The sequence below is a fragment of the Oncorhynchus tshawytscha genome, unplaced genomic scaffold, assembly GCF_018296145.1.
Source record: "Oncorhynchus tshawytscha isolate Ot180627B unplaced genomic scaffold, Otsh_v2.0 Un_contig_3728_pilon_pilon, whole genome shotgun sequence".
NCBI classification, from domain to species: Eukaryota; Metazoa; Chordata; class Actinopteri; order Salmoniformes; family Salmonidae; genus Oncorhynchus; species Oncorhynchus tshawytscha.
In genome coordinates this window covers 25,001-42,500 of record NW_024609218.1, presented here as the reverse complement: position 1 = coordinate 42,500, position 17,500 = coordinate 25,001, and the positions used below count along the sequence as shown (strand labels likewise).

The following is a 17,500-nucleotide window of genomic DNA, read 5'->3' as shown; positions in this document are numbered from 1 at the left end:
TAGTGTATGAAGGGGTGTCCTCATACTGCTGTATATATAGTGGATGAAGGGGTGTCCTGTATATATAGTGTATGAAGGGGTGTCCTGTGTATATATAGTGGAGGAAGGGGTGTCCTGTATATATAGTGTATGAAGGGGTGTCCTGTATATATAGTGTATGAAGGGGTGTCCTGTATATATAGTGTATGAAGGGGTGTCCTGTATATATAGTGTATGAAGGGGTGTCCTGTATGTGTAAAGGGGTGTCCTGTATATATAGTGTATGAAGGGGTGTCCTGTATATATAGTGTATGAAGGGGTGTCCTGTATATATAGTGTATGAAGGGGTGTCCTGTATATATAGTGTATGAAGGGGTGTCCTGTATATATAGTGGATGAAGGGGTGTCCTGTATATATAGTGTATGAAGGGGTGTCCTGTATATATAGTGTATGAAGGGGTGTCCTGTATATATAGTGTATGAAGGGGTGTCCTGTATATATAGTGTATGAAGGGGTGTCCTGTATATATAGTGTATGAAGGGGTGTCCTGTATATATAGTGTATGAAGGGGTGTCCTCATACTGCTGTATATATAGAGTATGAAGGGGTGTCCTGTATATATAGTGTATAAAGGGGTGTCCTGTATATATAGTGTATGAAGGGGTGTCCTGTATATATAGTGTATGAAGGGGTGTCCTGTATATATAGTGTATGAAGAGGTGTCGTGTATATATAGTGGATGAAGGGGTGTCCTCATTCTGCTGTATATATAGTGGATGAAGGGGTGTCCTGTATATATAGTGTATGAAGGGGTGTCCTGTATATATAGTGTATGAAGGGGTGTCCTGTATATATAGTGTATGAAGGGGTGTCCTGTATATATAGTGTATGAAGGGGTGTCCTGTATATATAGTGGATGAAGGGGTGTCCTGTATATATAGTGGATGAAGGGGTGTCCTGTATATATAGAGTATGAAGGGGTGTCCTGTATATATAGTGTATGAAGGGGTGTCCTGTATATATAGTGGATGAAGGGGTGTCCACATTCTGCTGTATATATAGTGTATGAAGGGGTGTCCTGTATATATAGTGGATGAAGGGGTGTCCTGTATATATAGTGTATGAAGGGGTGTCCTGTATATATAGTGTATGAAGGGGTGTCCTGTATATATAGTGTATGAAGGGGTGTCCTGTATATATAGAGTATGAAGGGGTGTCCTGTATATATAGAGTATGAAGGGGTGTCCTCATACTGCTGTATATATAGTGTATGAAGGGGTGTCCTGTATATATAGTGAATGCAGGGGTGTCCTGTATATATAGTGTATGAAGGGGTGTCCTCATACTGCTGTATATATAGTGGATGAAGGGGTGTCCTGTATATATAGTGTATGAAGGGGTGTCCTGTGTATATATAGTGGATGAAGGGGTGTCCTGTATATATAGTGTATGAAGGGGTGTCCTGTATATATAGTGTATGAAGGGGTGTCCTGTATATATAGTGTATGAAGGGGTGTCCTGTATATATAGTGTATGAAGGGGTGTCCTGTATATATAGTGTATGAAGGGGTGTCCTGTATATATAGAGTATGAAGGGGTGTCCTGTATATATAGAGTATGAAGGGGTGTCCTCATACTGCTGTATATATAGTGTATGAAGGGGTGTCCTGTATATATAGTGAATGCAGGGGTGTCCTATATATATAGTGTATGAAGGGGTGTCCTCATACTGCTGTATATATAGTGGATGAAGGGGTGTCCTGTATATATAGTGGATGAAGGGGTGTCCTCATACTGCTGTATATATAGTGGATGAAGGGTTGTCCTCATACTGCTGTATATATAGTGTATGAAGGGGTGTCCTCATACTGCTGTATATATAGAGTATGAAGGGGTGTCCTGTATATATATTGTATGAAGGGGTGTCCTCATACTGCTGTATATATAGTGGATGAAGGGGTGTCCTCATACTGCTGTATATATAGTGGATGAAGGGGTGTCCTCATTCTGCTGTATATATAGTGGATGAAGGGGTGTCCTCATTCTGCTGTATATATAGTGGATGAAGGGGTGTCTTCATACTGCTGTATATATAGTGGATGAAGGGGTGTCCTCATACTGCTGTATATATAGAGTATGAAGGGGTGTCCTGTATATATAGTGGATGAAGGGGTGTCCTGTATATATAGTGTATGAAGGGGTGTCCTGTATATATAGTGGATGAAGGGGTGTCCTCATACTGCTGTATATATAGTGGATGAAGGGGTGTCCTCATACTGCTGTATATATAGAGTATGAAGGGGTGTCCTGTATATATAGTGTATGAAGGGGTGTCCTGTATATATAGTGTATGAAGGGGTGTCCTGTATATATAGTGGATGAAGGGGTGTCCTCATTCTGTGTATATATAGTGGATGAAGGGGTGTCCTGTATATATAGTGTATGAAGGGGTGTCCTGTATATATAGTGTATGAAGGGGTGTCCTCATACTGCTGTATATATAGTGGATGAAGGGGTGTCCTCATACTGTGGATGATATATAGTGGATGAAGGGGTGTCCTGTATATATAGTGGATGAAGGGGTGTCCTCATACTGCTGTATATATAGTGGATGAAGTGGTGTCCTCATACTGCTGTATATATAGTGTATGAAGGGGTGTCCTGTATATATAGTGGATGAAGGGGTGTCCTCATACTGCTGTATATATAGTGGATGAAGGGGTGTCCTCATACTGCTGTATATATAGTGGATGAAGGGGTGTCCTGTATATATAGTGTATGAAGGGGTGTCCTCATACTGCTGTATATATAGTGGATGAAGGGGTGTCCTCATACTGCTGTATATATAGTGTATTAAGGGGTGTCTTGTATATATAGTGGATGAAGGGGTGTCCTCATTCTGCTGTATATATAGTGGATGAAGGGGTGTCCTCATTCTGCTGTATATATAGTGTATGAAGGGGTGTCCACATACTGCTGTATATATAGTGGATGAAGGGGTGTCCTGTATATATAGAGTATGAGGGGGTGTCCTGTATATATAGTGGATGAAGGGGTGTCCTGTATATATAGTGTATGAAGGGGTGTCCACATACTGCTGTATATATAATGTATGAAGGGGTGTCCTCATACTGCTGTATATATAGTGGATGAAGGGGTGTCCTCATACTGCTGTATATATTGTGGATGAAGGGGTGTCCTGTATATATAGTGGATGAAGGGGTGTCCTCATACTGCTGTATATATAGTGTATGAAGGGGTGTCCTGTATATATAGAGTATTAAGGGGTGTCCTCATACTGCTGTATATATAGTGTATGAAGGGGTGTCCTGTATATATAGAGTATGAAGGGGTGTCCTGTATATATAGTGGATTAAGGGGTGTCCTGTATATATAGTGGATGATGGGGTGTCCTGTATATATAGAGTATGAAGGGGTGTCCTGTATATATAGTGGATGAAGGGGTGTCCTGTATATATAGAGTATGAAGGGGTGTCCTCATACGGCTGTATATATAGAGTATGAAGGGGTGTCCTGTATATATAGTGGATGAAGGGGTGTCCTGTATATATAGTGTATGAAGGGGTGTCCTCATTCTGCTGTATATATAGTGTATGAAGGGGTGTCCTGTATAAAAAGTGTATGAAGGGGTGTCCTCATTCTGCTGTGTTCATCGGTCATTATATCCTTTTCCCAAGCTACTTTCCTATCTAGATTTTTACCACAACAAGCTGGTGATGTTGTGTGATGTAATTTCCTGCCTCTTGTTGCTAGGCACCAGAGGTTCTACTCCCTGCTGGACAGGTTCCGAGCCACCGTTGCCGAGGACACCAGCAGCCCCTCTCCTCCTGTGACATCACACCCCCTGGATGGGGAACCGCCACCTGCCCCTGAACTAGTCACGGCTGACAAGGTGTGTGTATGTCTTGTACTAACTGTGTGTGTGTGTGTGTGTGTGTGTGTGTGTGTGTGTGTCTTGTACTAACTGTGTGTGTGTGTGTGTGTGTGTGTGTGTGTGTGTGTGTGTGTGTGTGTGTGTGTGTGTGTTGTTCCAGGAGTGGTATGTTGCCTTGGTGATGTCCCAGTGCTGTCTCCGTGGTGACGGGTCGTTCCTGGAGACAACGGAACTCCTGACCAAACTACCTCCTGACGACCTCTCTACCATCATGACCTGCAAGGTAACACACACACACACGCACACACACACACACACACGCTCACACACACACACACACACACACACACACACGCTCACACACACTGACCTCTCTCTCTCCACCAGGACTTCAACCTGTCTCTCCTCTGTCCGTGTCTGAGTCTGGGGGTTCAGAGGTTAACCCGGGGTCAGGGGTCGTTGTTATTGGAGACGGCCCTGGCCGTGACCCTGGATCATCTGAGCGGGGTCACACAGCTACTTCCTGTTCCACACCGTTCCTTCCTGCCGCCGGCCAAACCTGACCCGGCCGAACCCTACTGGGACAACTTGGCTATCGTCTATGGTAAGAGTAACTCGGAAGGTTGTTGGTTCGAATCCTGAGCTGCACTGAAAAAATGGGAGGATCTGGCGACTAAAAGCCTTTCTGTTCGTCAGATTGAGTCTTTTAGACCTGGCCAGATTGTTCCATTCTGCTTTACATTACACTGTGATGTTACCTGATTAAACTGTGGATGTGGACCTGGCCAGATTGTTCCATTCTGCCATTTAGCTGGCGAGGCCACGTCAGCCAACTACCAGCACAGGCAGTGTACGCCTCCCCACTGTCAATTATTCTGTTGTCCTCTAGGTGGAGCAGGACTCTACCCGCTCTATGTAGAGCTGTCTCAGTATCTGCTGTGTGTTTATTCTAGGTGAGGCAGGGCTCTACCTGCGGGTGATGTCTCTGTGTAGAGAGCTGTCTCAGTATCTGCTGTGTGCGTCTTTTAGGTGAGGCTGGACTCTACCCGCGGGTGATGTCTCTGTATCTGCTGTGTGTTTATTCTAGGTGAGGCAGGGCTCTACCCGCTCTGATGTCTCTGTATCTGCTGTGTGTTTATTCTAGGTGAGGCAGGGCTCTCACCTGTGTGTTTATTCTAGCTGGGTGATGTCTCTGTATCTGCTGTGTGTTTATTCTAGGTGAGGCAGGGCTCTACCCGCGGGTGATGTCTCTGTATCTGCTGTGTGTGTTTATTCTAGGTGAGGCAGGGCTCTACCCACGGGTGATGTCTCTGTATCTGCTGTGTGTTTATTCTAGGTGAGGCAGGGCTCTACCCGTGGGTGATGTCTCTGTATCTGCTGTGTGTTTATTCTAGTTGAGGCAGGGCTCTACCCGCGGGTGATGTCTCTGTGTAGAGAGCTGTCTCAGTATCTGCTGTGTGTTTATTCTAGGTGAGGCAGGGCTCTACCCGCGGGTGATGTCTCTGTATCTGCTGTGTGTGTCTTTTAGGTGAGGCTGGACTCTACCCGCGGGTGATGTCTCAGTATCTGCTGTGTGTGTATTCTAGGTGAGGCAGGGCTCTACCCGTGGGTGATGTCTCTGTATCTGCTGTGTGTGTCTTTTAGGTGAGGCTGGACTCTACCCGCGGGTGATGTCTCAGTATCTGCTGTGTGTGTATTCTAGGTGAGGCAGGGCTCTACCCGCGGGTGATGTCTCTGTATCTGCTGTGTGTTTATTCTAGCTGGAGCAGGACTCTACCCGCGGGTGATGTCTCTGTGTAGAGCGCTGTCTCAGTATCTGCTGTGTGTGGGTCAGCTTCCTTCCCCTCTGCAAATCCCTGAAGACAAACAACATCTCATCACCACCTTCACCACCATGGCTACCGAGGTAAGAAGCTTATAATCCCTGACCTCTAACCCTTGACCCTATCCCTGGCCAATCAGAAAAGACTTGGAAGTGTTTTTTTGTGTAAAACATGTTATATATTTTATTTTTATATTTTTAAAATTAATTTTAGGGAAGTTTCAATGTATAAACCGCTATAAGCAGATGTAGAAGAGATAATGGACCAGATATAGAGTATGTAGAAGAGATAATGGACCAGATATAGAGTATGTAGAAGAGATAATGGACCAGATATAGAGTATGTAGAAGAGATAATGGACCAGATATAGATAATGGACCAGATATAGAGTATTTAGAAGAGATAATGGACCAGATATAGAGTATGTAGAAGAGATAATGGACCAGATATAGAGTATGTAGAAGAGATAATGGACCAGATATAGAGTATGTAGAAGAGATAATGGACCAGATATAGATAATGGACCAGATATAGAGTATGTAGAGGAGATAATGTACCAGATATAGAGTATGTAGAAGAGATAATGGACCAGATATAGAGTATGTGGAAGAGATAATGGGCCAGATATAGAGTATGTAGAAGAGATAATGGACCAGATATAGAGTATGTAGAAGAGATAATGGACCAGATATATATTATGTAGAAGAGATAATGGACCAGATATAGAGTATGTAGAAGAGATAATGGACCAGATATAGAGCATGTAGAAGAGATAATGGACCAGATATATATTATGTAGAAGAGATAATGGACCAGATATAGAGTATGTAGGAGAGATAATGGACCAGATATAGAGTATGTGGAAGAGATAATGGGCCAGATATAGAGTATGTAGAAGAGATAATGGACCAGATATAGAGTATGTAGAAGAGATAATGGACCAGATATAGATATATGTAGAAGAGATAATGGACCTGATAGAGTATGTAGAAGAGATAATGGAACCAGAGATATATTATGTAGAAGAGATAATGGACCAGATATATATTATGTAGAAGAGATAATGGACCAGATATATATTATGTAGAATAGATAATGGACCAGATATATATTATGTAGAAGAGATAATGGACCAGATATAGAGTATGCAGAAGAGATAATGGACCAGATGTAGAGTATGTAGAAGAGATAATGGACCTGATATAGAGTATGTAGAAGAGATAATGGACCAGATATATATTATGTAGAAGAGATAATGGACCAGATATATATTATGTAGAAGAGATAATGGACCAGATATAGAGTATGCAGAAGAGATAATGGACCAGATATAGAGTATGTAGAAGAGATAATGGACCAGATATAGAGTATGTAGAAGAGATAATGGACCAGATATAGAGTATGTAGAAGAGATAATGGACCAGACATTTCTCTACACCGCCAAGATGAGGGAGGGCTCTCGCCCACCACCTAAGCCCCGTTTTCATCCAGAATAAACCCTGCTTCATGGTGTCTCTCTCTCTCTAGTTGGTGGTCTGGCGTGTTCTCCAGGACAGTGTTCCTCTGAGTGTTGACCTGCAGGGGGCTCTGTCCTGTCTGTGTCTGGCCCTGCAACAGCCCTGTGTCTGGAACACACTGTCTACAGCCTCGTACAAAACACACACCTGCTCTGTCATACACTGTCTACGACTCCTCATCACTGCAGGTTAGTGTGATCACTGCAGGTTAGTGTGTGTGAAGGAGAGAGGGAATGAACCTGGCCACAATCAGTGGATTTGCATGTGGTGTGACCGTGACTAAACCTTAATTATAAACTGGGTGGTTTGAGCCCTGAATGCTGATTGGCTGACAGCCGTGGTATATAAGACCGTATACCACGGGGTATGACAAAACATGTGTTTTTCCTGCTCTAATTACGTTGGTAACCAGTTTATTAAAGCAATAAGGCACCTCAGGGGGTTTGTGGTACAGTATATTGCTAGTATACCACGGTTAAGGGCTGTATCCAGGCACTCCGCGTTGCAGCGTGCTGGGGCGGCAGGGTAGCCTAGTGGTTAGAGTGTTGGACTATTAACCGGAAGGTTGCAAGTTCAAATCCCCGAGCTGACAAGGTACAAGGTATCTGTCGTTCTGCCCCTGAACTGGCAGTTAACCCACTGTTCCTAGGCCAGTTAACCCACTGTTCCTAGACCAGTTAACCCACTGTTCCTAGACCAGTTAACCCACTGTTCCTAGGCCGTCATTGAAAATTTGTTCTTAACTGACTTGCCTAGTTAAATAAAGGTAAATAAAAATAACAGCCCTTAGCCGTGGTATATTGGCTATATACCCCACCCCCTCTGGCCATATACCCCACCCCCTCTGGCCATATACCCCACCCCCTCTGGCCATATACCCCACCCCCTCTGGCCATATACCCCACCCCCTCTGGCCATATACCCCACCCCCTCTGGCCATATACCCCACCCCCTCTGGCCATATACCCCACCCCCTCTGGCCATATACCCCACCCCCTCTGGCCATATACCCCACCCCCTCTGGCCATATACCACACCCCCCCCTCTGGCCATATACCACACCCCCTCTGGCCTTATTGCCTAAATGACTTCTAGGTTTTTCCTCTGCTGCCAGAGTGTTATTACACATCCAGATAAAGTATTCAACTCTCTCTCTCCTTTACCTCTCTCTCTCTCTCCTCTACCTCTCTCATCCCTCTCTCTCTCCTCTCCTCTCCGTCCCTTTACCCCTCTTGCTCTCTCTCTCTCTCTCTTTACCTCTCTCTCTCCTCTCCTTTCCCTCTCTCACCTCTCTCTCCTCTTCCTCTCCCTCCCTTTGCATCTCTCTGTCCTCCCTCTCTCTCTCCTCTCCTCTCCTCTCTCTCTCTCTCCCTCCCTCTCTCTCTCTCCTCTCCTCTCCTCTCCTCTCCTCTCCTCTCCTCTCCTCTCCTCTCCTCTCCTCTCCTCTCCTCTCCTCTCCTCTCCTCTCCTCTCCTCTCCTCTCCTCTCCTCTCCTCTCCTCTCCTCTCCTCTCCTCTCCTCTCTCTCTCTCTCTCTCCTCTCTCTAGTGGCAGTAGGTCCAGGTGACCATCTCTTACATCCAGGGAGGAAGAGAACCACCGGGCCAGACGGTGATTCAGACCAGGTCCACTCTCCAAACACTGACAGTAAGTAATACAGTTGTTGTTGTGTTGCCATTATCATTTTAGTCCGTCACTCTCAGTGAGTTAGATCAGGCTTCATCACTGTCAAATCTTCTGACTAGTGGCTACTAATACGGTCTGTTAGCTTGCTGTGTTTTAATGTGCATTAGATGTGTTAAGTGGTATCTCTAATGTGGTATCTCTAATGTTTTATATCTGTTTTATCTCTGTGCTATCTCTAATGTGCTATCTCTAATGTGTTATCTCTGTGGTATCTATAATGTGTTATCTCTGTGTTATCTATAATGTGTAATCTCTGTTATCGCTAATGTGTTATCTATAACGCGCTATCTCTAACGCGCTATCTCTAACGCGCTATCTCTAATGTGTTATCTCTAGTGTGTTATCTCTAGTGTGTTATCTCTAATGTGTTATCTCTGTGTTATCTCTAATGTGGTATCTCTAATGTGTTATCTCTAATGTGTTATCTCTAATGTGTTATCTCTGTGTCATCTCTAATGTGGTATCTATAATGTGTTATCTCTAATGTGTTATCTCTGTGTTGTCTCTAATGTGTTATATCTGTGTTATCTCTAATGTGTTATCTCTAATGTGTTATCTCTAATGTGTTATCTCTGATGTGTTATCTCTAATGTGTTATCTCTGTGTCATCTCTAATGTGGTATCTATAATGTGTTATCTCTGTGTTATCTCTGTGTTATCTCTAATGTGTTATCTCTGTGGTATCTCTAATGTGGTATCTATAATGTGCTATCTCTGTGTTATCTCTAATGTGGTATCTATAATGTGTTATCTCTGTTATCTATAATGTGGTATCTATAATTTGTTATCTCTGTGTTATCTATAATGTGGTATCTATAATGTGTTATCTCTGTGTTATCTCTAATGTGTTATCTCGAATGTGTTATCTCTGTGTTATCTCGAATGTGTTATCTCTGTGTTATCTCTAATGTGTTATCTCTGTGTTATCTATACTGTGTTATCTCTAATGTGTTATATCTTATCTATAATGTGTTATCTCTAATGTGTTCTCTAATGTGTTATCTCTATGTTATCTCTAATGTGTTATCTCTGTGTTATCTCTAATGTGTTATATCTTTGTTATCTATAATGTGTTATCTCTGTGTTATCTCTAATGTGTTATCTCTGTGTTATCTATAATGTGTTATCTCTAATGTGTTATCTCTGTGTTATCGCTAATGTGTTCTCTAATGTGTTATCTCAAATGTGTTATCTCTGTGTTATCTCTAATGTGTTATCTCTGTGTTATCTATAATGTGTTATCTCTAATGTGTTATCTCTGTGTTATCGCTAATGTGTTCTCTAATGTGTTATCTCTAATGTGTTATCTCTGTGTTATCTCTGATGTGTTATCTCTAATGTGTTATCTCTGTGTTATCTCTAATGTGTTATCTCTAATGTGTTATCTCTAATGTGTTATCTCTAATGTGTTATCTCTGTGTTATCTCTAATGTGTTATCTCTAATGTGGTATCTCTGATGTGTTATCTCTGATGTGTTATCTCTGTGTCATCTCTAATGCGTTATCTATAATGTGTGTGTTCCAGACGTGTGTGAGCGACGGTCGTGTGAGATCATGGCTGAGTTGGTGGAAGGTCTCCAGAGCGTTCTGTCTCTGGGTCACCATAGAAACAGCGGAATCCCAGCCTTCCTCACGCCGATGCTCAAACATCATCATCAGTCTGTCCAGACTACCGCTGGTCAACAGCTACACTAGAGTCCCCCTGGTCAGTCACTGGTCAACAGCTACACTAGAGTCCCCCTGGTCAGTCACTGGTCAACAGCTACACTAGAGGTCCCCCTGGTCAGTCACTGGTCAACAGCTACACTAGAGTCCCCCTGGTCAGTCACTGGTCAACAGCTACACTAGAGTCCCCCTGGTCAGTCACTGGTCAACAGCTACACTAGAGTCCCCCTGGTCAGTCACTGGTCAACAGCTACACTAGAGGTCTCCCCCCTGGTCAGTCACTGGTCAACAGCTACACTAGAGCCCCCCCCGCCCCCCTGGTCAGTCACTGGTCAACAGCTACACGAGTCCCCCTGGTCAGTCACTGGTCAACAGCTACACTAGAGTACCCCCCCTGTGTGTAACCTCTAGGTGTGGAAGCTGGGCTGGTCCCCTGTAACGTGTCTGTGTGTAACCTCTAGGTGTGGAAGCTGGGCTGGTCCCCTGGAACGTGTCTGTGTGTCACCTCTAGGTGTGGAAGCTGGGCTGGTCCCCTGTAACGTGTCTGTGTGTCACCTCTAGGTGTGGAAGCTGGGCTGGTCCCCTGTAACGTGTCTGTGTGTAACCTCTAGGTGAGGAAGCTGGGCTGGTCCCCTGTAACGTGTCTGTGTGTCACCTCTAGGTGTGGAAGCTGGGCTGGTCCCCTGTAACGTGTCTGTGTGTAACCTCTAGGTGAGGAAGCTGGGCTGGTCCCCTGTAACATGTCTGTGTGTTACCTCTAGGTGTGGAAGCTGGGCTGGTCCCCTCGGCCGGGGGAGAGTTCGGCACCACCCTTCCCGAGATCCCTGTAGAGTTCCTGCAGGAGAAGGACGTGTTCAGGGAGTTCCTCTATCGCATCAACACACTGGGTGAGAGGTCCAGGTGGTTATAACCTGCTATGTCATTGTTATAGAGGTCTATTCCACATCGACAGTCGACTGTTAGACTGATCCTTTAGGTGTTCATAACCTGCTATGTCATTGTTATAGAGGCCTATTCCACATCTACAGTCGACTGTTAGACTGATCCTTTAGGTTATAACCTGCTATGTCATTGTTATAGAGATCTATTCCACATAGACTGTTAGACTGATTCTTTAGGTGGTTATAACCTGCTATGTCATTGTTATAGAGGTCTATTCCACATCTACAGTCGACTGTTAGACTGATCCTTTAGGTTATAACCTGCTATGTCATTGTTATAGAGATCTATTCCACATATACTGTTAGACTGATCCTTTAGGTGTTCATAACCTGCTATGTCATTGTTATAGAGGCCTATTCCACATCTACAGTAGACTGTTAGACTGATCCTTTAGGTGTTTATAACCTGCTATGTCATTGTTATAGATGCCTATTCCACATCTACAGTCGACTGTTAGACTGATCCTTTAGGTGTTTATAACCTGCTATGTCATTGTTATAGAGGTCTATTCCACATCTACAGTCGACTGTTAGACTGATCCTTTAGGTGTTTATAACCTGCTATGTCATTGTTATAGAGGCCTATTCCACATCTACAGTCGACTGTTAGACTGATCCTTTAAGTGCTTATAACCTGCTATGTCATTGTTATAGAGGTCTATTCCACATATACTGTTAGACTGATCCTTTAGGTGTTCATAACCTGCTATGTCATTGTTATAGAGGCCTATTCCACATCTACAGTCGACTGTTAGACTGATCCTTTAAGTGCTTATAACCTGCTATGTCATTGTTATAGAGGTCTATTCCACATAGACTGTTAGACACATAGACTGTTAGACCTTGAAGTGTTCATAACCTGTAGTTTGAACATGTGTGGCATTCAGGCTGGAGCAGTAGGACCCAGTTTGAAGAGACATGGGCCACACTGCTGGGAGTTCTGGTCACTCAACCCATCTCTATGGACCAGGAGGAGGAGAGAGAACAGGAGGTGCATACACACACTCACACATCACACCAACACACACCACACCACATACACACACACACACACCACACCACACCACACACACACACACCTCTGTCTCTCTCTCTGTCTCAATTCAATTCAAGGCTTTATTGGCATGGGGAAACATATGTTAACATTGCCAAAGCAGATAATAAACAAAAGTGAAATAAACAATAAAAATTAACAGTAAACATTACACTCACAGAAGTTGCAAAAAGAGTAAAGACAAATGTCATATTATGTCTATATACAGTGTTGTTACGATGTGCAAATAGGCAAACCTCTTGCCACTCAGATCCCTTCACCCGGGATCATTTTTGTCTACATCCGGTGAACTGCAGAGCGCCAAATTCAAATTAAATTACTAAAAATATTTAATTTTCATGAAATCACAAATGCAATATAGCAAAACACAGTTTAGCTTGTTGTTAATCCACCTGGCGTGTCAGATTTCAAATAGGCGAAAGTGATGAAAGCAAAACCAAGCAATTATGTAAGGACAGCTCTCTCCGCAATTATGTGAGGGCAGCTCTCTCCGCAATTATGTGAGGACAGCTCTCTCAGCAGACAAAACATTACAAACAGCTGGCAGCAAAGTAGATTGCTTTTCTGACTTTCGTGACCAATCAAATTAATCACTTACCTTTGATGATCTTCGGATGTTTGCACTCACGAGACTCCCAGTTACACAATTTAGTTTGCGCGTTTTTGTTCAGTAATCCACAGGCTTGTGCAGGTCACGACGGGCAGACGACAATTCCAAATAGTATCCGTAAAGTTCGTAGAAACATGTCAAACGTTTTTTATAATCAATCCTCAGGTTGTTTTTACAACAAATAATCGATAATATTTCAACCGGACGGTAGCCTTTTCAATAGAAGAGAGAAAGAAAAGGTCTCGCTCCCGGCGTACGCACATGCACAAATCTGAGGACATCTGGCTATCCACTGACGCGATGTGTTCATTCTCGCTCATTTTTCAGAATAAAAGCCTGAAACTATGTCTAAAGACTGTTCACACCTTGTGGAAGCCACAGGGAAAGGAATCTGGTTGATATCCCTTTAAATGGAGGATAGGCTTACAATGGAAAAGAGTAGTTTCAGAAAAACAGCACTTCCTGGATGGATTTTCCTCAGGTTTTCGCCTGCAATATCATTTCTGTTATTATCACAGACAATATTTTGACAGTTTTGGAAACTTTAGAGTGTTTTCTATCCTCATCTGCCAATTATATGCATATTCTAGTTTCTGGGCCTGAGAAATAGGCTGTTTACTTTGGGCATGTTTTTCATCCAGACATCAAAATACTGCCCCCTAGCCTAAAGAGGTTTTGTTGGATTTACAAAGGTTTTTGTCTCTCTGTCGCTCGTTTTTCTCTCTCTCTCTCTCTCTCTCTCTCTGTCTCTCTCTCTCTCTGTGTTTCTCTCTCTCTGTCTCTCTCTCTCTCTCTCTGTCTCTCTCTCTCTGTGTCTCTCTCTGTCTCTCTCTGTGTCTCTCTCTGTCTCTCTCTCTCTGTGTCTCTCTCTGTCTCTCTCTCTCTGTGTCTCTCTCTGTCTCTCTCTCTCTCTCTCTGTCTCTCTGTCTGTGTCTCTCTCTGTCTCTCTCTCTCTCTCTCTCTGTCTCTCTCTCTCTCTCTCTGTCTCTCTCTATCTCTCTCTGTCTCTCTGTCTCTGTGTCTCTCTCTGTCTCTCTCTGTCTCTCTCTGTCTCTCTGTCTCTGTGTGTGTTGAACAGGAGGACTTGGAGCGTACCCAGTTGAATGTGTTAGCGGTCCAGGCCATCACGTCTCTGGTTCTGAGTTCCATGACTCTCCCTACTGCCGGAAACCCTACTGTCTCCTGTCTGGAACAACAGCCGAGAAACAAGACCCTTAAAGTCCTGGACACACGGTACACACACACACACTGGTCTCTGGGTTCTGGACACACGGTACACACACACACTGGTCTCTGGGTTCTGGGCTCTGGACACACGGTACACACACACACTGGTCTCTGGGTTCTGGGCTCTGGACACACGGTACACACACACACACTGGTCTCTGGGTTCTGGGCTCTGGACACACGGTACACACACACACTGGTCTCTGGGTTCTGGACACACGGTACACACACACACTGGTCTCTGGGTTCTGGACACACGGTACACACACACACTGGTCTCTGGGTTCTGGACACACGGTACACACACACACTGGTCTCTGGGCTCTGGGTTCTGGACTCTGGGTTCTGGTCTCTGGGTTCTGGACTCTGGTCTCTAGGCTCTGGTCTCTAGGCTCTGGTCTCTAGGCTCTGGTCTCTGGGTTCTGGACTCTGGGTTCTGGTCTCTGGGTTCTGGACTCTGGTCTCTAGGCTCTGGTCTCTAGGCTCTGGTCTCTGGGTTCTGGACTCTGGGTTCTGGTCTCTGGGTGCTGGGTTCTGGTCTCTGGGTGCTGGGCTCTGGTCTCTGGGCTCTGGTCTCTGGGTTCTGGGTTCTGGGCTCTGTCTGTAAATCTGACCCAATTATCAGGCTACCCCATTATACACACCCACACCAAGCAACAAAAGCCTAAAATACCACAGACTTCAGATTGTGTCACTTTGTAGAATGGCTTTTCCTCTCATACTAAATTCATATTGACAGGAGAACTAGTTATTCCTGACATTGCGGTGGTCTTGTCTTCCCTTCAGGTTTGGCAGGAAGTTGTCAGTGATCAGAGGAGCCGTGGAGAGAGAGATCCAGGCCATGGTGTCGAAGAGAGACAACGTACACACACACCACCCCTACCACACCTGGGACCCTGTCCCCTCCCTGTCTGCTGTCTCACCAGGTAACACACCTGGTACCCTGTCCCCTCCCTGTCTGCTGACTCACCAGGTAACACACCTGGGACCCTGTCCCCTCCCTGTCTCACCAGGTAACACACCTGGTACCCTGTCCCCTCCCTGTCTCACCAGGTAACACACCTGGTACCCTGTCCCCTCCCTGTCTCACCAGGTAACACACCTGGTACCCTGTCCCCTCCCTGTCTCACCAGGTAACACAACTGGTACCCTGTCCCTCCCTGTCTGCTGTCTCACCAGCTAACACACCTGGTACCCTGTCCCCCTGTCTCACCAGGTAACACACCTGGTACCCTGTCCCCTCCCTGTCTCACCAGGTAACACACCTGGTACCCTGTCCCCTCCCTGTCTCACCAGGTAACACACCTGGTACCCTGTCCCCTCCTGTCTCACCAGGTAAAACACCTGGTACCCTGTCCCCTCCCTGTCTCACCAGGTAACACACCTGGTACCCTGTCCCCTCCCTGTCTCACCAGGTAACACACCTGGTACCCTGTCCCCTCCCTGTCTCACCAGGTAAAACACCTGGTACCCTGTCCCCCTCCCTGTCTCACCAGGTAACACACCTGGTACCCTGTCCCTTCCCTGTCTCACCAGGTAACACACCTGGTACCCTGTCCCCTCCCTGTCTCACCAGGTAACACACCCGGGACCCTGTCCCCTCCCTGTCTGCTGTCTCACCAGGTAACACACCTGGTACCCTGTCCCTCCCTGTCTGACCAGGTAACACCCGGTACCCTGTCCCCTCCCTGTCTCACCAGGTACCACACCTGGTACCCTGTCCCCTCCCTGTCTCACCAGGTAACACACCTGGTCCCATCCCTGTCTGCTGTCTCACCAGGTAACACACTTGGTACCCTGTCCCCTCCGTGTCTCACCAGGTAACACACTTGGTACCCTGTCCCCTCCGTGTCTGCTGTCTCACCAGGTAACACACCTGGTCCCCTCCCTGTCTCACCAGATAGACCTAGTTGTTTCTAGTAGTGTCATCCAGGGGTCAGATCCATTCAGCTGTGCAGGGTTCAGAGGTCCTCATGGGTCCTAGTAGTTGATGAACCGTGTGTTTCTCTGTGTGTCTCAGCAGGTACACTGATCAGCCATGAGAAACTCCTGCTGCAGATCAACACAGAGAGAGAGATGGGCAACATGGACTACAAACTGGGACAGGTAGGATGGAGAGAGAGATGGACTACAAACTGGGACAGGTAGGATGGAGAGAGAGATGGACTACAAACTGGGACAGGTAGGATGGAGAGAGAGATGGACTACAAACGGGGACAGGTAGGATGGAGAGAGAGATGGACTACAAACTGGGACAGGTAGGATGGAGAGAGAGATGGACTACAAACTGGGACAGGTAGGATGGAAGGAGAGATGGACTACAAACTGGGACAGGTAGGATGGAGAGAGAGATGGGCAACATGGACTACAAACTGGGACAGGTAGGATGGAGAGAGAGATGGACTACAAACTGGGACAGGTAGGATGGAGAGAGAGATGGACTACAAACTGGGACAGGTAGGATGGAGAGAGAGATGGACTACAAACGGGGACAGGTAGGATGGAGAGAGAGATGGACTACAAACGGGGACAGGTAGGATGGAGAGAGATGGACTACAAACTGGGACAGGTAGGATGGAGAGAGAGATGGACTACAAACTGGGACAGGTAGGATGGAGAGAGAGATGGACTACAAACTGGGACAGGTAGGATGGAGAGAGAGATGGACTACAAACTGGGACAGGTAGGATGGAGAGAGAGCTGGACTACAAACTGGGACAGGTAGGATGGAAGGAGAGAGAGATGGGGAACATGGACTACAAACTGGGACAGGTAGGATGGAGGGATGGAAGGAGAGAGAGATGGACTACAAACTGCGACAGGTAGGATGGAGGGAGAGAGATGGGACACATGGGCTACAAACTGGGACTGGAGGGATGGAAGGAGAGAGAGATGGACTACAAACTGGGACAGGTAGGATGGAGGGAGAGAGAGATGGGACACATGGACTACAAACTGGGACAGGTAGGATGGAAGGAGAGAGAGATGGGGAACATGGACTACAAACTGGGACAGGTAGGATGGAGGGATGGAAGGAGAGAGGGGCGGAGGAAAGGGAAGACAGACCAAATGGCATAGTTGTGTCCTTCTCTTGCAGATATGT

The 17,500-nt window shown here is 45.6% G+C and overlaps 1 protein-coding gene across 1 annotated transcript in view; it reads left to right on the top strand.

Moving 5' to 3' along the window:
• Window positions 1-17,500, top strand: part of LOC112242282 (huntingtin) — a gene marked incomplete at its 3' end in the record, with an annotated part of 113,680 nt that overhangs the window by 71,187 nt on the left and 24,993 nt on the right. Inside the window, 14 exon segments of the mRNA XM_042314537.1 lie at window positions 3,755-3,893; window positions 4,036-4,158; window positions 4,263-4,479; window positions 5,636-5,781; window positions 7,226-7,403; window positions 8,763-8,861; window positions 10,426-10,543; window positions 10,545-10,605; window positions 11,327-11,351; window positions 11,354-11,452; window positions 12,394-12,497; window positions 14,249-14,403; window positions 15,184-15,323; window positions 16,418-16,503. Coding sequence (XP_042170471.1) covers window positions 3,755-3,893; window positions 4,036-4,158; window positions 4,263-4,479; window positions 5,636-5,781; window positions 7,226-7,403; window positions 8,763-8,861; window positions 10,426-10,543; window positions 10,545-10,605; window positions 11,327-11,351; window positions 11,354-11,452; window positions 12,394-12,497; window positions 14,249-14,403; window positions 15,184-15,323; window positions 16,418-16,503 — 1,690 coding nt within the window.